Here is a 22055-nt window from a genome sequence, read left to right on the forward strand (position 1 = left end):
TTAAAAGACCTTTATTAAGGTTGCAAAGTCAAGCACTCAAAAGTGAGAAAATCACAGATTTAAAGTTGTCCATGCAACCTCAATTTGGCCTCCTTCTGCCTAAGCATTTACGGCACAGTCTTTAATTACACCGGGGGTGCCAGAACTGAGGAGGGCAGTGGGGACTAGCACTGCCACAAAGTAAATATTGTGGCTACTCCATCCCCATGTAAACTTGTGCATGGGGGGCACGGGTAGGTGAGAGCAGGACCTGGAGGGGCTGGTGAAACTGCTGCAGATCTATGATCAGACTAGGGAGCAGGTAGGAACCAATGGAACCGTCCCCTGCTTCCCAGCCTGTAGTCGACTGCACTCCCTCCACCTGAGTATCAGTAGCTCTCCTTGCTCACCCTGCAATCCCTCCATTCCCCTATTCACAGCAAGCTTTTGTCACCCTCCCCCAATTTACATAATATATTTTTAACAAAATTCAACTCCATGTCTTATCCCAGTTCCCTGTCCCAGTGCTAGTCTCTCAACCCCACACACCTACGGACTGCATCCTAGTCCCCCACTCTCTGCAGCCCCTTCTCTAAGTCCCCTCCGCCCTGGTCATCCTATCAGACCCAGCTCATCATCTTGCTGCATCCAGCCAGGCTGCTTGCTCCTTATCCAAGCTGCCTGGATTCCAGTAAGAGGCTCTTTGAGAGCACAAGAGAGATCGTTTCCCTGCTCTCAGTTCCTGTGTTCAGTGCCGGGGTTACGGTCCCCAGAAGTCAGGAGGAGCAATTGCAAGCAAAGTCCTACTCATTCTCTGCAGCACACTCAGTAAAGATGGAGTCTTATAAGCTGCCAAACTCTAACAAGGCTCAACTCCATTGAGCATGTGCAAACAGAGTTTCAGGGGCTCAGAACATGGCCAAATTTTGGCAGACATGGAAATGGCAACCGGCACATCCCTGCCACCAGTGGGTCACCTCTGACAAATTTCAAGTCCATGTCCCAAAGCACAGGTGCACTAGAGCTTTTTTAATGAAATGGTTGTAAACAGTTTTCAACATTGGCAAAACTATGTATTTTTTCACAATCTAGTTCTAAGAAATGGCTGAACCAGTTTAACTGAAATTATCCAAAGTAATTCCACCTGAGGCAGACAACCAGCAAGAGAAATTTAATCCCAAATGATAAAATTTTGCCAAAGTTATAAGCAATTGAAAACAGGGCCTTATAATGGAAAGTGTCAGGCATGCTGAATTTTAGATGTCACTAACAACTGGAAAGAGGGAAAAGACTTCAGTGGGTGGTGATAAGAGGAGGAACAACAGGTGCCTCACTCCCAACTTCCACAAATAAACCAGGGTAATGTGTTTTTAGGATGCACAGTAAGCTCATCCATTAGAAGTTTCTCGAAAGGAATGAAGGGAGTTGCACATGACAGAGATAAATGTTGTGTTAAGGAAAAATTGTGCTGAGATTGGACAGGATTTTCTGCACCAGTGGCCACTTTTGAAAACACTGAACTTTATACACAGAAATGCAAGCATCTTTTACCGAGCAGCAACAGCTTTGGAAGAGTGTAGAAGTAAATCATAGGAACAAACAAAATAAATAAAGTAATAATAATAATAAAAAGCCTACCGTGTGGCACAGAATGCCCAAAGGATGCAGGGAAATATGGATTCATGAGCAACACCTTTGAACCTATTAGTGTGAATGTCATTTCACAGCACCTCTCCATTCCTACTAGGAGGTGAAAGCAGCAATTAAGAAAGCAGTAGCGCTTTGCAAGCTTCACTCACTATCACTGGCCAATCCAGCGATTTATTGGATAACTCATTTACTCCAATGTGAACTTATTTTGTACACCTACATCTACATCAGACTACAGGGATAGCCTATCAACCAGGGTATTTTTTCTAATGATAATTCATTGCTGTAAACCTCTGTCCCTGTGTACAGAGGTTACTACAAACCATGGCTACTGTATAAAATGACTGTACTCTACACCTTCCTTCACGTCAACCCCTACGTTCATCATTCTTCAACTGTCTGGGGGACAATTATACATAAGATGTCTGACTCAGGAGAATAGATTGTATAGGATTTCCAGCATAACCCTAGAGGGATTTCTTTTGTAACCTATGCTATGCTTTCAGCTCCAACTGTCCCACTCACAAACAGATTCACCAAATAAACTTTTCAGTACTTGAATTCCTGGCCACAGAGTGAGGCAAATCCTCTGTTTACGCTCAATTTGAAACAGACTCTCCTTCCAGGGGTGCAAAACTTTTGCCTGGAAATATGTCAAGTTAGGACCTTGGCCTATATTCACTTACCTCTGATATCAGCGATTAGATAATACATGAATGGAAGGGCTGTCATAAACAGATAAGTAAGAGTTAATAGAACAGAAGTACTTCATATCTCTTTTGCCTGTAAAGGGTTAACAAGATCAGTGAACCTGGTTGTCACCTGACCAGAGGACCAATCAGGGGACAGGATACTTTCAAATCTTGAGGGAGGGAAGTTTTTGTGTGTGCTGTTAGTTTTTGGTTGTTCTCCTCTCTGGGTTCTAAGAGTGATCAGACATGCAACCAGGTTTCTCTCCAATCTCCCTGATACAGTTTCTTATAGAGTCAAAATAGTAAGTACGAGGTAATAAGGCAAGTTAGGCTTATGTTTGTTTTCTTTATTTGCAAATGTGTATTTGGCTGGAAGGATTTCAAATGTGTATTTTGCTGAAAGGATTTTACTTTGTACTTGTATACTTAGGCTGGGAGGGTGTTCCCAGTGTCTATAGCTGAAAAACCCTGTAACATATTCCATCTTAAATTTACAAAGATAATTTTTACTGTGTTTTCTTTCTTTAATTAAAAGCTTTTCTTGTTTAAGAACCTGATTTTTTTTTTATTCTGGTGAGACCCCAGGGGACTGGGTCTGGATCCACCAGGGAACTGGTGGGGAGAAAGGAGGGAAGGGGGAGAGAAAGGTTAATTTTCTCTCTATGTTAGGATTACTTTCTCTCTCAGGGAGAGTCTCGGAGGGGGAGAGAGAAGGAGGGGGAAAGGTGAATTTTCCTCTCTGTTTTAAGATTCAAGGAGTTTGAATCACAGTGATCTTCCAGGGTAACCCAGGGAGGGGAAGTCTGAGAGAGGCAACGGTGAGGGAAAGGGTTTACTTTCCTTGTGTTAAGATCCAGAGGGACTGGGTCTTGGGGGTCCCGGGCAAGGTTTTGGGGGGGACCAGAGTGTACCAGGCACTGGAATTCCTGGTTGGTGGCAGCGTTACAAGTACTAAGCTGGTAATTGAGCTTAGAGGAATTAATGCTGGTACCCCATCTTTTGGATGCTAAGGTTCAGAGTGGGAATTATACCATGACAAGGGCTTTCAACAGTGCTATTGTATGCTGAGAAACATAATAAAGAGCACACATCATGGCAATTCTTAACATATAAAATTCCCTAGAGGGATAATCCTGTGAGAGAAAATGTCTTTGGTATGTCCCTGTTTTTCACACTGGTCTCACTGACTTAGCGGTTGGATAATGTACGGCAACCTACCTACCCACAAAACAAATCCCACCCACACCGCAGGGCTATACAAAACTTTCCATTTCACTCCATAGAAAAATGTTATAGCCTCCATAGACAGACTCTTGTACAGTTCCCGATATTCAAGGATCGGTACTAAATGACCTTCATTTTCTCTTCTAAGGTGCTTTTCATGCCATGCATTATAACCCTAAATCTTTTACAAAAATGAGCAAGCCCAACATCTTCAGTGTTTAAGAAAAAGTCTGATCATACTAAACAGATCTGTGTTTAGATTTAAAAGCAGAAGTTGGTACTACATTTAAAAAATGAACCAGTAACAGAAGGGAATTTCTAGATGCAACGGGAAATGACAGCCAAATACTCCAAACTCAAAATTACAGTCTTGTACCAACAGCCAAGCTTTCCCATATTAGGCAAACTGGCACCTCAACTTTCCAGCCCTATTATGTTAGCTTGTAAGATATGTGTTAGACTGCAAGTTTTTGGGAATGGAGATTGTGTTTGTCTATGCTTTGCAAACCACTATGTGCATTTATAGCACTATATAAATGTCTCAGATAATACATGCAAATTATTCTACTTCCTTGAAGCCAGATTATATGCAAATTTCACAGTACTAGTGAGAAATGCATATCCACAACAAGATCAGAGCCTATTGCAAATGGACATAGGACCAATTCTGTAACATTGGTGAAAAAGATACTATGCTAGCTTCATTAGCTAATTTTTTTGTCTTACAGCAGTTAAAGGAAATCCCATAGCACTTGTGCTACTTACACTGAGTTCTGGTCATGCTTCTGATGCAAGTCAGTCCTGTTTTGCACTCATTTTCCCACATTCTATAACAAATAAGATTATTTGGCTGCTCCTTGCTTTATTTCTGGTTTTAACACCCTATTTCTTTCACCTCTCTGCTTCTGTCTAATGCCTTGTTATCCCCACCTTCCAAACACAAAGTAGACATCAACAGAGAGTTCTGCCCAGGGAAGAGCTCTGACTGCTGGATGCTAGATGAGCATTAGCGATCCCTGCTGCATCCATGCTTGATTTCACCACTCTCTATAGGGTCTTCTACATCACTGCATAGCGCAAGCCCCAACCCTTATCTAGTATCAGAGGGGTAGCCGTGTTAGTCTGGATCTGTAAAAGCAGCAAAGAATCCTGTGGCACCTTATAGACTAACAGACGTTTTGGAGCATGAGCTTTCGTGGGTGAATACCCACTTCGTCAGACCCTTATCTAAGCACTTGCCGTGCAAGTTCAGATCACAAAAAGTTATTCCAGGAAGCTCCCTCCATGCATCATCTCCAACCTTTCCAATGAGAGGGCAGCTGCTGTGCAGAATGACCATTTCCTGTGGTTTGCTGAGAGTTGGAAACTCAACAGCTATTTAATTGTTTTTGCCATCAGAAGCCATACCCCAGAAGACAGAGTTGGAAACATTACAGCTGCCTTTCTGAAAAAGCTAATCTGCACAGGAATCAAATCTGGCCAGTAGGTTCACTCCAATCTCCTCATTTGTGTACTGAGGACCACCAGACAAGGATTACCTAGGATGATTTAATTACATGCAAAAACAGCATGTGGGGTATCTTGAGGGTTTTAGTTTTAGGGGTGAAGGGAGGGAAGAAATTAGACAGAGACAGGCTGGTTTAGTTTGGGATGGTCTTTGATGATTAAGAGGGCTGTTGTCACACATTTTTTTTTTTAATAGCAGCACAGGGTCAAGGATTGATACACACAAAGTTAAAGTTTCTTGTATCAACTTACTCCTGATAGCTTTCCAGCTAGGACAGGATCACCATGTCTGGCTGGCAATATGAGACAGCAATATACTTTCTTCTGATCTGTTCACTGGCATACAAAGGAAGACTTCACATTCTTCTATGTTAAATGATGCCTGTGGCAGAGGAGGGTGCCGGGGCAGGGGATGGGAGATGTGGCATATTCTTGGTGACACTGGATGAACTCTTGGCCTCACTGAAGTTGGTGAGAATGTGGCAATTGACTTCAACAGGGCCAAGATTTCACCCATTGTCTTGATAGGTGTGTCTGGAGAATGGCAGATATCACCTTCCAATGAAACCCAGCACCTTCACTCTCATGGGGCCTGATCCTATGAGATACTACTGGGTGCCCTCAAGTCCCATTTGCTGAGCTTCTACTGGAAGTGAGGAGACTCAGCACCTTGCAAGAAGGTTCTGGGGTACCACCCCAATGGGGGCAGGGGAAATCTCTCTCATAATACCAATTTCCATAAACTGTGATAAGAGCTCCTCAATGCTATCTGCAAACTGATTGAAGCCTTCCATTTAGGACTGTACCAAACAAATCTCATGCAGGAATTACAGTCCATATGGTTTTTGTTTGGTTTTGTTTTGTTTTTCCTTGACTTTTATTTCTGGAATATTTTTGCTTAGTATGGTGATTTTCTTGCATAGCATGCAATATCTAATTATTTGTGGCCTTTTTTTTTTTAAACTGACATTTTCCCCAAACTTAAGGCTACAAGATGCTTATTCAAACCATCCTTTTTGCTTCGTTGAGGGCTCTAGTGCTGCTAACATTTTAAAACAAAAACATATAAAAATGAAAGGCATACTTAGCTGGAACAGACACCTTTTTGTCCTATGCATGTGTGCACGTGCAGACACACACATTTATTTTACTCTCTCCTTTACGGTGTTTCCTATCTGAAGAACACTCCACAAAAAGACTTGAAGACAACCTTGTCTTGCTTGGATTTTAAAAGGAACCTGCGGGAGTTAGGTTACCCCAAATCCCACAAAACGTCAACAGGACTGGATGCCTAACATCCTTTGCCTCCTTTGAAATTCCCAGCCTTACTGAACTAAGAAAAAAAGAAAACCTTGCCTAAAAGCAGGAATCCACTAATTAAAGAGAAATGGCTTATTTGTCTTGGTTCCTGAAGCCACAGTCCTCTATGTCTGAAAACACAAGTTTCTCACCATCTCTCCCCTAGGGCTGTGACCTAAGCAACTTAAATGCTACACAGATTTTGGTCAAAATCTGGTCCTTATTTACTGGACTGCAATGTGCAAGCAATTACCGAATGGGTCACATTTATTGAATAAAAACACTTAGGCATTATGTTTACAAAGGCTCAGAAACATTAAAATCCAGTGAAATACAATTATTTTTACAGAATACATCTGCAAGCAATATGGAGTCATTTTGTTTTTGTAAATTTCTCCGTAAAAGATTTATAGCTGGTGTGGAAAATGTTCACATCACGTCAGTGAGTTATTTTGAAATGCCAAACTTAATAAATGAAAAATTATTGCAGATAATATTGCAGCCCTACAAAAAAAGCAGCCAAAATGCCAGTGGTTTCCTGACTAGTCAAGCCTCTTAAGGTTGGCAGGACTCTTCAGACTAATCAGGAAGAGTTAGACAAATAATTATTTTATTACTGAAACTGTCACATAAATCAAGATCTGGTCAGCAACTGTTTCAGATCCCTGCATTCTGGCTGACTTGCTTTTCCATAAAACTTAGGCTAACTGTGATCTTGAGGGGGGGAAGGTAGGGGGAGGTCTGTAAAACAAATATAGGCTTTTAAGCCTCCAAACAAAACTCTCTCCAAACTTAGGCCAGCATTTTTCTTGGCTTCTCCAAGTTTGTGCTCTGGAATATGAATCAGCGAGGACGAGAAATGCTTTATAACCCACCAGATTCAATCAATGCTGTTATTCTTAGAGGAACTCTGGAGTTCAGTTCACAAAGGGTAACAGGAGCATAATGTTTAAAAGGACATTGTCTACTGAATTAGGCATCAAACTTGACCTCCTTTATCACCTGATTCTTCTGGGATCTTCAGGCAAAGTTGTTTTCCTCAAGAATGCCTACTCTTTGGGTAGGCAAAATGAACAGGAGTTTGCTTGAGTTACAAGTGCTGAGCAGGCCCATAAAAAGGGTGGGACTGTCTCGAAATGCAAAGTTCAAGTCCCAATCCTGGGCTGAATGACTCTGGGACAGCATTTGTCCCAGATTCCCTATGGTGCCAGTCCACGCCACCTGAGGCTCAGGGGTAGCACCAGCCTCTTCCCAGTGTGTGTGTCTGTGGGGCTGGAGGGCGGAGGACTGAGGTGGACCTCAGGACACCCCTCCAACACCACGAGGCCCTGCACCTGCTCTTCCTCTTCCCCCTCTGCCCTGCCCCTTGGCCATGCCAGAACCGGGGTAAGAGTTGCCTAGCCCCGGAACCTCCATCTGCCCTGGGCGGCATGCTCCGGGGGGACGGGCGCTGCTTTTGGCTTCCACGGTCACCTGCCCACAGCAGGTGGAGGGTCCAGAGCTACTCACAATGGCCCAGGCTACCTGGGCAGTTCTTACCACGGCCTAGCTCTGGCTTCTGGCCTGGCCAGGGGGCAGGGCCTTGCGGGGGCGGGGGAAGAGGAGGAGCACGGGCTGGGGGGAAGAGGAAGGGTGGAGGAGGGGCACCTGCATGTGTTCCGCTTTTGCCTTTTGAAAAGGTGGTCACCTTAGCCATAACTAAGGATTGCAGAGTAGAGGAATTTAAGAAAGCGAACCACACCAAAGTGTTGGACCTGCTATGCACCTTACTCTAAACAAATTTGTGCATGCAGTGACGTTTCAGCTGAGTAAGAACTAAGGCCCCAGTTTAGCAAAGCATTTAACTGTAATTTTAAATCCATTTTCATTCAGCATAGCACTTAAGCACATGCTTAAATTTAGACATGTTGGACTTAAGCATGTGCTTAAGTACTTTGCTGAACAGGGAAATCCAGATTGCTAAATCAGAGTCTAATTAAGGATATCAGGGTTTGGCTCTGTGTCCTACCCTGCCTAATCCAATCCAGAATGTGTCATTTATCTGCACTACATGATATTGGTTTGAACGTGAACCAGCATTTGGGGAAAACCTTGAAATTAAGGCCTAGCCACTGCCACACTAGGGTTTATAACTCTGGAACCATTTTTAATCATGGTTATAACACAGATTATGTACACAAACCAAACAGGTGAGAATTGTGTTTAGAAATTATAAGATCACCTAGGCAAAGACTGTCTCTGTCTTTGTGCACCATCTTGCACAAAGCACGTTGACAGCAATGAAAAAACAGTCAACAATACTAATAATAATGCTAAAAATTTGCCAAGATGACGATGAGGGTAAGGTTTTGGGCAAGGACGCTGGTTTAAAAACATCCCTTTCCACAAAGGGCAGTGACACTGTGCTAACACCATGCTATCCACAGGTGCTTGACAACTATTTGCAAATACAACTGTAGCTAGAGTAGCACTGTTCTTAATAGGAATCAACTTTTAATACAGATCAGTTTTAGGTCTAATTGACTTCACAGCGTCTCTATAAATAACTATCTATTCATCTAGCTAGCAGGCAGTGTACTCTCCTTGCACATGTCTCAGTATGGAAAGACAGCACTACAGGCATCATCCTTTTCTCTCTCCCACACCACACAGTTTCCTCTTCCACCTGCCATTTCATACAATGTTGACAGTTTGCGATTCTCTATTACTGGCGACAACATTGTTGTTACAGAGAGAAAACTTGCAGTGCCACCAGTGTGCCTCCTGAAAATTAACTTTCAGGAGGGAGAGGTGAAGGAAGGCCAGAGAGGAGGAACAGAGAGAAAAAACAGAGAGTTTTCCAGTTTACATAAACATCTCTTTAGTCATTAGTAATTGCTTAGCAGACAAAACTGTCACTAGCTCAAGGAAAGGGAAGTGCCCTTTGCTTAAATAAAAATGTTGATAAGTGTGAAAACTAAGGTGAATTGTATAAAGCTGTTTTTCAGGATGGACTTCTGGTGTGACCAGCTGAGGAGAGAAATGGGAAGATCCAGTTCTGAGAGATCACCCAGGAAAGCTAGTGAAAAACCCAAAGTTTTTAAGCGGGGGGTTATAATACAATCATTAATTGCCTTGTGCACACGCCGCCTGTCATATTGTTATAGGATGCTCACTCTTTCCACCTGGAGTAGTGCTAATTATTTACAATTCTTCTAGGACATATAGGAAAGAAATATCTATACTAAATTGCTATTTAAGGAAAATTGGATCTGAGTAAATAAAACCCCTAGTAATGCTTTATTGCATTTCAGCTGTGTATAAGATAAGGTTAAACAAGAATGGAGGGTTCATGCTGCATGGTATTCAAGTAAATATTAAAAGAACCCATAATGACTGATTGCACGACCAAAATGAAGGACTATCTCCCAGCACATGTCTAAGTGTACAGGACACTAGAGCTCCAGATAAACATCCCTTAGATTTACACTGATTTATTTAATTTTAGGTAGCATTACAGCAAAGCCCATCCATCCAAATGAATTTACAGTACAAATAAAATCTCTCCTCCTCCTCATTTACGTAGCAATAAATGTACTTGTTACGTAGAGTATACAAGAGGCAGCATTGTGTAAGGATTGGAGGAGGAGATTGAGAGTCAGGAGCTCCTGTCTCTGCTTCTAATTGCTTTTGTAGTCTGGAGCAAGACACTTTACCTTAATTTCCCCATCTGTAGGATGGGAACCATACCTATAATTACATGGCTATTGAACGGCTGAATCGATGTTTGTGCAGTGATTTGAAGATATGCATTATGAAGAATAAATATCTTACTTTTACACACAGACTATTTCCCCCTTTCTTCCTCATTCTCATATATCAGAGGTTCTCAAACTGGGGTTCGGGACCACTCAGGGAGTCATGAGGTTATTACGTGGGGGGGGGGGGTCGCGAGCTGTCAGCCTCCATCCTAAACCCTGCTTTGCCGCCAGCATTTATAATGGTGTTAAATATATTTTAAAGTGTTTTTAATTTATAAGGGAGGGTCACACTCAGGGGCTTGCTATGTGAAAGGAGTCACCACTACAAAAGTTTGAGAACCACTGTCATATATATTAGATGGGGTGGGGTGGGGTGGGGTGGGGTGGGGTGGGGAGTCAAAAGGGGTAGGTGAAAATGAGTTTTTACTCATCCACTTAAAGCACACTGCCCTTCCATCTGCTTTACACTGTACATCATCACCTACTGCCCTAGCTGGAGATGATTTTCAAGTCCTTAAACTGTTGATGGCTGTTGGTAATGATATATGAAGCACAAACAAAGCCAGAGTTTCAAAGAATCATGGAGACTTCAAAAGGCTGAGAAGAACTAGTAATATGATTTCGACTAAATACAGATACATGCAGCCAGAAGCTGCCACTTCTACCAAATGAGCTCTCCTTCCGGAGCAACCTTCTAATTTCTTGCAGTTGCACAAATTATCTCTTCTAGCACTGTGTGTTAGAGCTCAAAGGAGACAGCGATCAGAACAGTATCTTGATACTCTTGCCATGTTAAAGCACTTAAGAGAACAAGCTTCAAGGTCTCAGCAAGAACGAGACTTTCAATGTAACCCAAAAACATTATGAATTTTAAACAAAACAAATCCAAAATGTATTCCGGTTTAGCTAAAAGTTAATTAATTTTCAAGGACTGCCTGTCACTCTTAAAGAGAATAAATATATACAAGGCAAACGTCCAAAGATTAGTTTTGGCTAAGACTGTTTGTAATAAGAGCGTAATAATAATATTAGTAGAGGAAGTGGTTACATCTTAGGATTGAGTCAGGTGATCTGAGCTTCTAGTCCCAACTCTGCCACTAGTTCACCGTGTGACAACAGGCAAATCACTTATTTTCTCTGAGATATTGGGGAAGAGAATTTCACGCTTTGATTTAGGGACTGGCTGTGTCAGATACTGGACACAGAATGTGGTGGGTATCCTGACAGGACACCAAGGCTGATGAAAATCTTGTAGGAAAAACGAAGCTGAATAAAAGTGAATTGGAAAAGATTCAAATCTGCGCAAACTACTTGCCCATAGTCTGAATGCTACTGATCCAACAAGATGGAAAGCTGAGGCAGGTACTGGATAAATTAGCTCTGTGTTGTTGACCCTACAATACTACAGAGTAATCAAAATGCCAAAAGCTATAAGTGTTTAACACCTATATATCTTTTTCCTCATACAGGAAGATTCCAACCTATCCCAGGCATTCTTAAAGCCTAATTTTCACTATAGCTCAATTATGAAAGCCCTTCAGCAAATTTTTAGGGCTTTTCCAATCAATGAAGACAGAGTGGGAAAAATAAGAAAAATCCTTCATGGAAAAGGGATTCTGCTTAGTCTTTGGAACTTTTTTTTAATTAAAAAGACATGTTTCTGTCTCTCATCAGCATGAAGCCAAGGAACGTTTCTAATAGTTTTCAGCTCTTTTGCCATCTTATATTGTACATATTGCATCTGGTTTTACAGCTACATTGGCAAAATACTGTTTACCTGGACAACTGAATCACTACCAAGATATATAGCAACTACTAAAGAATATTTCCACATAGTTAAAAAATCAGAGGAAATGATATATTTTAGGGAAATTCATCCCAGATGTTTGAAGAGCAGGAAAGGTGAGCAAACCTTTGTAAATCCATCAGGACTTCCTTCCCCAACCACCTCAATCTAAAAGCCTTAAAATGCAAATGACTTTGTCCTCGGATGTGATCTTGATTGTAAAGATTTTGTTTTGTTTCTTTCCTCCCTACCAAAGACAGAAGGGATAGTGAGTGAGTCTTTAAACTCTCAGTTCTTAAGGCTGTTAATATTTCACATTGCCAGCAGGGAAAGGAATTAAAACTGCCAGCAGCTATCCAGATAGATTTAAAAATCCCCTTCCCTTCCTCCCTCCCTCCTTTTTTCTTTCTGCATCCCTTGGCTTCAGAGAATATTTTCCCCGCAAATTGGTTTTAAATTAAAGGAGGTGATGAAAGCAATGTGCCGTCTCAGCATTTTCCCAGGTGCACTTAATCTAATTTCATTAAGGAGATCAGGACAGATGATCGCTACAGTCGAAACATTAAGTCTGTCCATTTTTGTATAAAAAACCATTAAGTCTGTCAAAGTGTCGGCGGGTGGGCTGTTTATTATTGGAGATGAAGGCGCACTTTGCTTCCCCAGTAAACTGTCAGGAGTAGTAAACCACAAATTAAGTCAGCTGCTGCCAAAGATTTAGGCAAAGATCTCCAACTAATTTCGACACAGGTGTGAGAAAGGCCAGAGAAATAGAGCCCTTAAGTAGGTCTGTGAGGTTTGGGAACCATGTTTTTTGTGTATATTTGCTATGACTTTTGACAAACTTCAAGTCAATGCAATGCAATGTTGGGATGGGACATCACGGGGTTTGGTAAAGCTGAGTCATTGGCTCAATATGGTTTTAAATTTCCAGATGCCAAATGGCTGTACATTGGCATTGGGCACTGGTAAGTGCTGCAAAGTTTCTAATGCTGAGTTTACCACCACTTTTACCTACACTGCATCCTGCTCAGACCCATCATCTTATTCTTACGCAGAAGTGAACTCATTAAATCTTCATTCAGCCATTTTTCCCTTTTAAGTGTTTTTGCAACTGTCAACACACCGTGGAATCACGATGCATGAGTAATAATAAAAATATCACACAAAATTAAAGGAAACCCAGCAATACAGAGAAAGTACAGCAAACTTCTCTAAAAGCACAGAAAAAAGAGTGAAGGTTTCAAATTGAGTTTTCAGGCATTACAAAGCTCAACATAATCTATTTGTTCAGAAGGACATCTTGTTTCTGATCAAAAAATGCAGTCTGGTAAATAGAGTCAGGATATTATGAAATGTCATTAAAGTTATTTACGTGTTAAGTTAAATTTTCTTTATAGTATATACAGAATAATTCATGATCTCTGGTACAGTGCATGATTGTTGCAATTCTATCAAGAGCTTTTTACTCATCTTGTAAACCACAAGGGAGCAGTTGAAACAGCATCTGACCAGCAGAATCTACCAGCCAACAGGTACATTCCTCCTGCATTTTGGTTTGGGGGAGCAGTGACACATGAATTCTCAATCAAGGAGAGGCAAATGTCACCTCTTGACTTCGACACCGACCCATGCACCAGTCCAGGCTCCAGAGCACAGGGGCTGATACAACAGACTCCAATGACTCAGCTCTTTGTGCATTCCTAGTCTTTAAACTGCTCTAGTAGACAGAATGTAGCATATCTAGAACTCATTTCTGGACAAAGTAATCAAGAAGCTAGGAAAAAAAAGTTTCCAGCATCTGTAACTTCTGTTTTTGTGAGATAGAGTTTTGTAGTTCTGACAGCCTCACCTGGACTTGTGTGAAATGCACTTTGCAGTCTGGAGCTTTCATGTTATTTGTGCCCCAGAATATTTTTAATGAGAAGCCAAAAAACTGAGGATGCATCAGACATTGGACAAAGGAAGACCCGCGTGGAGAATGAAAGCTTAAGATGCAGTCAGTCAACCTGAGAACTGAACAGAGGGTTAGGTTTGGTTTGGGAACTGACATAGATTTGGATGGGTATTTACATTGCCCATCCCTTTTGCTATTAAACATTTTCAGCTGACTATGGAGGGGCACAGATGAGCTACAAAGTGAGTTCTCCATCCAGTGTTCCTTCACCAGATGGTAAACACTGAACATCAATGACAGAGTGGAAATTAGTGGAGGAAATGGGGGAAAAAATGTTCACAAAGGTTTATCTGAAGAGACTGTGATTATATGTCAGGAATATTTTGCTCCAAGAAGCATTTCAAAAATGACCTTTGCAAGACTCTTACATCACCCACACTTGTACTAGCTCTCTATGTCTTGTGTACTTCTGAAGACTTTGGGCACTGCTGACACTGTACACTATTTGGAGCAAGGACTGTAAGCGTCATATATTTATAAGGTGCTGAACACATTGTCAGTGCCCAGTAAATAACAGTAGCAGGGTGAAGTAGAATTTGAAGAACTAAATTATGGTGTGTGAATAAGGTCTAACAAACGGGCTACAAAGGAGCCTGAAGCAAACTTACTGTGCTTTTGCAAAGTGCACTGTGAAAACACTATTTTGGCAACTCCACCAATGCTCTTTTTAATTTTCACTTCAAGCTCACATATTACTTACTTGAAGCTCTCCTACCAGAGCTAGAATACAAAACTGAATTGCAGCATAAACACACAGCGAACATTTAATTAACTTGGAAACACAATGTCATTTTTTCTATGTCTTATTTAGCACCACATTAAATGAAGAAATGCCTGATATCTAACCCTTGATTTGGAGAGCATGCTTATACCCAGCGTCCACACAATTAAACTGACAACCCATAATTTCACACACAGCAGACAGAAGCCCAAGAATGAAAGAACATGAACGCTGAATTACTTTGAAAGAAAGAAATAGGTTGTTTTTTTTAAAACACGGTCTTGAACATTGTTATTAAAAAAAATCAGAACAACATTTTGGTGTAATGAGCAGAGCTTATTCATTCCCTTGTTCTATGCGACTTGACTTTTGGCTTTCTGCAGAACGCCGTTTAACAGAGCACATTACCAAGCTGCTAGCCACTTTTCATAGTGATGCTAAAGCAGGTAAGAGACAATAAGTGGAACTGTTGATGGTTTATATTACTCTATTATGTTAATGTTCACTAAAGTATGCCATAAGCTCTCTCATTACATGTGTATAAACCAATTCTCTGTGGTGTTATTCCTGTGTTAAATGCTATAACTACATAAATCTTGAATTAATGGAGACTTTATAGTTCCTGAAAATGAAGGGTAATTGCTATCTGTTAATGCTGTTGTTGCTATTAAAGGAGTATATATTTTCTGTAACAATGTTTATGGACCATGCGCCTCACATAGCAGCTACTGCATGGTTTGGAACATAGCATAATACCGTTACCAGACAAACTCCCCTCCTCTTCCCGCAACACCAGAAAAAGGCGATAAACTCTCCACAGCTACCACAAACTACCCTGTAATTCTCCTAACAATGGCAGAGTCCAAATCCATGCCCGTCAGTGAACATAAGGCAGAAATAATGGAATTCATGTTACCATCTGTGGGAATGCATGGTTTGCAGAGCTCTTAGTTTCTCTCAGTGGTAGAAAAGCTCAGTTTATTGTTTCATTAAAAAAAAACAAAAACAGTTCTTCGAAAGGATGGAAAGTGGGTGCAAGAAAGTATCTATCTCCTCGTTTGCCTCCCTGGAGAGTTCTGTGGTGAAACAGAAGCTTGAGGAAACGGTTGGTGGAAATTCGCAGCACTCTCCCTCAGAAAGTAGAAGGGGCGGATTAGCAGACTTCAATATACCTACCTGAAGTCTTTGCGCTTTTAAAAACAGCAGAGTCATCATTTGGAAGCACTGTCACAATCTGCCAGCAGACTGCACCTCATGCAACTATAAATATCACTCTTCCGTTCTGGTTCATCTTTTTTATAATTAACTGTGCTCTAACTTGATTACCCTATGCCACTGCCCTCTAGAGTACTGGATGTGACTGCATAAAGGTAAAAACTATGAAGTGTCTGCTTATAGCTACTAATACAGGGAAGAAGAATTACAAATGTTGCTCTAACGTATGCATTTTTAAAATGTTGGGTGCTCTAACAACCTATATATCTATGGGCTAAATAAATAAGGGATAAGCAGTAGGCAGCGGATAGAATATGGAAATGGGAGTCGGAAGACTTGAGTTTTATTCCCAGCTGATGCCACTGACTCTGTGTAATTGTGGACAATTTTTCCTCCCTCCCATTCCCCCACCAATAAAATGGGATTGCAGCTGCTACTAACCCACCTTAGTGAAGTGATTTGAGATCTACAAATGAAAAATGCTATGTAAGCGCAAAGTATTTTATTATTAAATGCTGCCCTGCATTTAATTAGTGTTCAAAGGGTATTTGTGCATGTATTATACATAAAGATGCCACAGAGAGCTTCTTGCTGAGCAAGCAGCAAGATAGGAGCTCTCTGCAGCACTTTAAAATGCTAAGAAAGGTGCAGAGTCCATACCTCTTATCCGTGAGAGAGTGCAGTGTGTGGGCTACAGCATATGTCTAGCCCTACAACTGACTGCAAAGGGCAGGAAATGTTATTAGAGGGCACACTTTGCTAATGTTCTGAGGAGTAGAAATACTCCCCAAGTCCCTAGTGTAATCTCTCAGGCTACCATAAGGTATTCTTTGTTGAGGCCACTCAGGCCAGCATTTTAATAGCTCCTTTTTGCATCAGTCAGGGCAGGATTAAGATCTATAACCAACAGTTGTCCACTTAGGTATAACATCAGATGTAAACAGAGCCTGATTCTCCATGTGCTCCATGAATTGAGTGGGAATTCCACATGAAGGGCATTTGCACTATAAGGGCCATTGGAAAGACTGAAATCCCTCCACTTCAGCCATAATGGTGCTTATACTTATGTGCTATATGCACATGTCTTTGAGGACACAAAAGGCAACCTTACTTAATGCCAGAGACCTACTTAATGAAACTGATGTCTTGCCTCATGTCTTTACAGATCAGAGAAGAGATATAAAAAAAGACAATTGCTCTCTCTCCCTTTTTGGTACAGAAAGTACTTTGATTAGGTAGGATTTACTAAAAGGAGGGGGTAGTTGGAACATGCATGAGCCTGGATGGTCCAATTACAGATATATATGAAATGCTATAATAACGGTATGGGATGCTACAATGGTCTTTCATTTGCTGTAAAGGACAGTAAGTTACCAGCCAAACACAATGCTGCTTCCTCTAAAGGTAACCTCAGATCCCACATTCTGAAAGCTAATCAATGTTGTTCAGATTTCAATTTCTTCACTACAAGGTGAAGTCAAACCTAATCTAACAAACGTCAGTCTCAGGCTAGCTGGGTCTACCAGTGTAATTTAGATAATCATTAATAGCATAGCTGTATACTAAAACTACATGTCACTTACAACTTCATCTGAGGTTTGACTGGCAGATCTTTTAAACTGTTTTCTAAATGATTGCTTTTACTTTCTCTGATTGGGCAGTGTAAGAAATGTTTTAACTCTTTGGTACCCAAGCTTTGGGGGAGTAAATTCAATCTGTTTCTCTGCCCAAAACCACCCTCTGTTATTATTTATCCTTATGTGGAAGACAGCCTTAGAAACATAAAAAAAGGTATGCTGAAAATGTCCATTGTATGTTTCATTCAAGAGCCATGATTAAAATATTCCTCTTTGTTTAAGACTTTTTGCCAAAATGTATCTGCTGTTTCATTCAAGGAAAATTAGATATTTGAGTGGACTTTTAAAAGAATACAATGAAAAAATTAAGGACAGCATACATTTTCCTGGTTTTAAACCCATGCCAAAAAACAAACAACCCTCACAAAATTTAGTTAGCATTAGCTTTCAATGCAGCATCTTGAATTCACTTCTTCCTATGGTTACAGGCAGTTGTGCTGCCAAACTGGATACGGAATTTCAGAACTCAGCCTTTACATTTGTAATGCTGATCCAGTGGAATCTGTGCATGTTGTTGGTTCTCATGCATGGATATAAGGGACTGGAAAAACAAAGAACAGAAAAGGTTTGATGAAAGTTTAACCTGAGACTAATATCTGCTAAAACAGATGGCTATGGGGATGCTGAAGATTTTAAATGCTTGATGTTCAAAAGCACTTCGCAATTGCTGCTTCCAGTAGGGGTTGTCTGTTTTCATTGCAAAGGTGATGGTCAAGCACAAGAATGAAGGTCATTGGGATGAAACAAGAAGTCCCTATACATATACCAAAACATATTCCTATAGCCTCCCACTGTCTAACATCCGTATCAAACAAAAAGGTCAGAAAAATCATTGCTGCATGATAAATATGCATGCAACATGACAAAATACTCCCTGACAGTTACCTATCCTCACAGATAGTGCAGTACCAGTTGTCCATCTTCTAAACCCATTACAAAACTGACATGTTCAAAGGTTATTATAAATAAAATATTGGCTCTAGAAGAGTTATCAGGGAAGTCTTTCTCCGAAACAAAAAGATAGTGCCAACACAGTGGCTTGCATCCTACTTAAACCCTGACACATTAATCAAGAAGGGGTATTGTGTTAGGAACAGAAAGCTCGGCTGCATGTCTAAGCTTAGGGCAAAGGCTGAGACTATCATCTTGTGAAGCGGATACAAGTTACTGATATTTCTAAATTTGACATGAAGGCTAAAGGAAAATATTATGTTATTGTTAGATTCATTTTTATTTTTCTCGTAGGGGAATTTCCAAGCTAGTGAAGCACATGGAAAAAGGGAATTCAGTCTTACCTTATCGTCAATATCACTCTCGCTGTCACACTGCAGATTAGAGAAAGAGAGAGAGAAAAGGCTTCATGAAATATCTGTATATAAATGAAACTCCTGCATCATCATCTGCAATCTTTCAGGTGGCTGCTTAATAGATATTTCAATGAACAGAGAGTACACTTTCATTGTATGCATTTTACATTGCCAACATAAATAAAAAATGCAAAGAAATAGCAATTTCCTCTCTTTTTTTAAATAAAAATACAGTGTGCTCGTAGTTGAATTAGATGTTCACACACAAAGTGGGCTTTAATCAAGTGAGACAATCAGCTATGTGTTGCAATAACCACTGGATATCATATGGATATTTCAACACAAATCTTGCCCTCTTTTCATCCAAAACTCTGGAAATGTATAGACACAACTGTGGATGCCTCTAGTGTGATAAGCACTTTGTCGTTTAATGAGGAAACTGTGAAGGTGGCAACAGTTTCTAAATCAGATTAGTAGCACCCATAATGGTAATTTAATATATATAATTATTTTGAATAGTGTATCTTAAAATGAGATTGAGAACCCAAGTCGAAAAGTGTTTATTTAAGGAGTTCAGAGTGAACTCTTTTACTGTTTCTGAAAAGAGAATATTTCATTTTCATTGCACAAGTGATGGCAAGATAACTTGAGCTCTGAATGTTTAGGGGTGTATGGATTTCATAGGTCACAGGTCAGAAACATTTACATTTGCAAGATAGAAATAAACCCACACAGAGTGGAAATGTCTAGCTGTTGTGGGGCTTCTGGTTTCCACTGGATTCCACGTGGATATTACAGCACATATTTGCAAATGGAGGTCAGGATGGGAATCCATGTTGTGAAACGCTTTATTGGGGCTCAACAAGCTGAGATCATGCACCACAAGTATGAAAACTGGCGGTGAGAAATTTGCACATTTGTATTACCGAAGAAAGAAAACGAAACCCTTTCTTAGGTCATCTAGTCTCCATCTTCTAATCTCCAGAGAGGGAAGATTGTTCCTTACTGTATAATAGGTCAGTTTAACAGGAACGTTGTGAAACGTCATGCAGTTATACTGTGACACTCTTGCCTTTTTGTGGTTTGCCTTAGAAATTACATACAAATCTCTCCTTCCTTTTGGCATCTGAAGTGGCATCCTCAAGTGCCAGAAGGCTCCTATGACTATGTATTCTTTGATAAGTACAAAGCACACAATGAACTTTGTCATTCTTCAGTCATGATTCTATAGTTAACATTGCCACAAGTTTCCACTCTAAAGCTTATTCTCACCTAACTTTTTGCAGTAATAATATTCCCGTCTAAAAATTTATGTGACTTATGGATGGGGGGCGGGGAGGAGTCAATAATTTTTTGGCTGTTATTTCAACAAACATTTTTCAAATGTTTCAAAATTCTTTAAAAAATGACATGCCCCATCCCTTCTTCAAATTGTAACCGCCTCTCCTGGTTTTCAGCCTCCTTTCACTGACAAATGCCACAGTTTTAAAACAACACGTGCATCCGTGCACTTGTGTCTGTCACAGTTTTGAAGAAACATGAATTCAAAGCAAAAAAGTTGGTAATCTTGGTTAACTACTGATTTGATCTCTTTAGTGATGCTGCTGGACAGAGACTTATCCATCTATCAGCAGCAATGGGCAGTGGTTAGGTTAACTTGGGAAGACTCTGCAGGTAATGTGGTGTTACAGGTAGATCAGTCTTAGTCAATTGAGTGCTTCAGCATCTAAACCTTATGTGCAAATCTAGAAGCGCTGCAAGCCTATTTTCAAGTATAAAAATGTAAGCAATTCAATAGGATATAAGACTACCGAGCTAAACAGGATCCCACGGCAACCTAGGCCTCCCCTCACAGCCCACTATAGGTTTATGCAACCCTATTTTCACTTTTGAGCTCCTTTTACCTTTTTAAAAGAAAGAAAAGCAGGAAAATCCCAACATATACACCTTGTTAAACTTTCAGGTGCCCTTAAGGCTCAGCCATTCAGTTAACTGCAAAAAGACAGTTACCTTTTCTGTAACTGGTGTTCTTCGAGATGTGTTACTCATGTCTATTCCACAGTAGGTGTGCGTGCTCGTCACGTGCACTGGTGCTGGAAGCTTTTCCCCTAGCAGTACCCGTACGGGGAAGTGCCCCTCATGATCCCTGGAGTGGCGCCTGCCTGGCGCGGTATAAGGGGAGCTACGTGCTACCCCCACCCTCACTTCCTTCTTGCTAGAAAAACTCTGGCAGCGGGGAAGGAGGGCGGGATGTGGATAGACACAAGCAACACATCTCGAAGAACACCAGTTACGGAAAAGGTAACCGTCTTTTCTTCTTCGAGCGATTGCTCAAGTGTATTCCACAGTAGGTGATTCCAAGCTGTATCTGCTGGAGGTGGGTAGGAGTTCATAAGTTCTCGGGACGGCGTTCCGCCCTGCCAAACCCTGCGTCATCCCTGGTTTGGGAGACTATCACACAGTGTGAGAGGAACGTGTGAACCAAAGACCATGTGGCGGCCCTACAAATGTCCTGAATAGGGACGTAGGCCACAAAGGCAGCCGACAAGGCCTGCACCCGCGTTGAGTATGCCCTTAAAATAGGCGGCAGGGAAATACCAGCCAGCTTGTAACAGGAGTGGATGCACGGAGTGACCCAGTTGGACAGCTGCTGAGTGGAAATCAGCCGGCCTCTCATGCGCTCACATGAGGTGACAAACAGCTGTGAGGATTTTCTGAACGGTTTGGTTCGCTCGAGGTAGAAAGCCAGAGCCCCCCTCACACTGAGCCCGGGGAGCCGACGTTCCTCATTAGTTGCGTGATGTTTGGTGCAAAGGACTGGTAGAAAAATGTCCTGACCCATTTGGTAGGCAGAGACCACCTTCGGGAGGAATGCAGGGTGTGGACGGAGCTGGACCTGCTCCTTATGAAACACATTATACAGAGGCTTGGAGCTCCGAGACCCGCCTGGCCGACGCGATAACCAGGAAGGCCACCTTCCATGAGGTGAGACCACGAACATGTGACTAGCGGCTCAAACGGGGGCCCCGTAAGCTGAGCAAGCACCAGATTCAGGTCCCACTGTGGGACCAGGGGCTTAGATTATGGGTAAAGCCGGTTCAAACCCTTAAGGAACCGGCTGGTCATAGTATGGGAGAACATCGTGTGTCCTTGCACCGGGGGATAGAAAGCCGGGACGGCTGCCAGATGCACCTTGACCGACGAGGTCACCAGACCCTGGGCCCTCAGGCAGAGGAGGTAATTGAGAATAAGCTGAAAACTACACTGACTACGGGTACTACTGCACGAACAGTTCTGGGGACAAGCTGCAGCAAGGCTGGAGCTAAGCAGTTCCGACGCACCTTC

At 41.5% G+C, this 22055-nt stretch overlaps 1 protein-coding gene across 14 annotated transcripts in view; it reads right to left on the reverse strand.

Moving 5' to 3' along the window:
- The window catches only part of FBRSL1 (fibrosin like 1), a 760769-nt gene that overhangs the window by 202369 nt on the left and 536345 nt on the right, over positions 1-22055 (reverse strand). For all 14 annotated transcript variants that reach the window (XM_050924090.1, XM_050924082.1, XM_050924093.1 and 11 more), the window contains one exon: positions 18699-18728. In XM_050924090.1, coding sequence (XP_050780047.1) covers positions 18699-18728 — 30 coding nt within the window. The remainder of the gene's footprint in view (positions 1-18698; positions 18729-22055) is intronic.

This window comes from Gopherus flavomarginatus, chromosome 15 (genome assembly GCF_025201925.1).
Source record: "Gopherus flavomarginatus isolate rGopFla2 chromosome 15, rGopFla2.mat.asm, whole genome shotgun sequence".
Lineage (NCBI taxonomy): Eukaryota > Metazoa > Chordata > Testudines > Testudinidae > Gopherus > Gopherus flavomarginatus.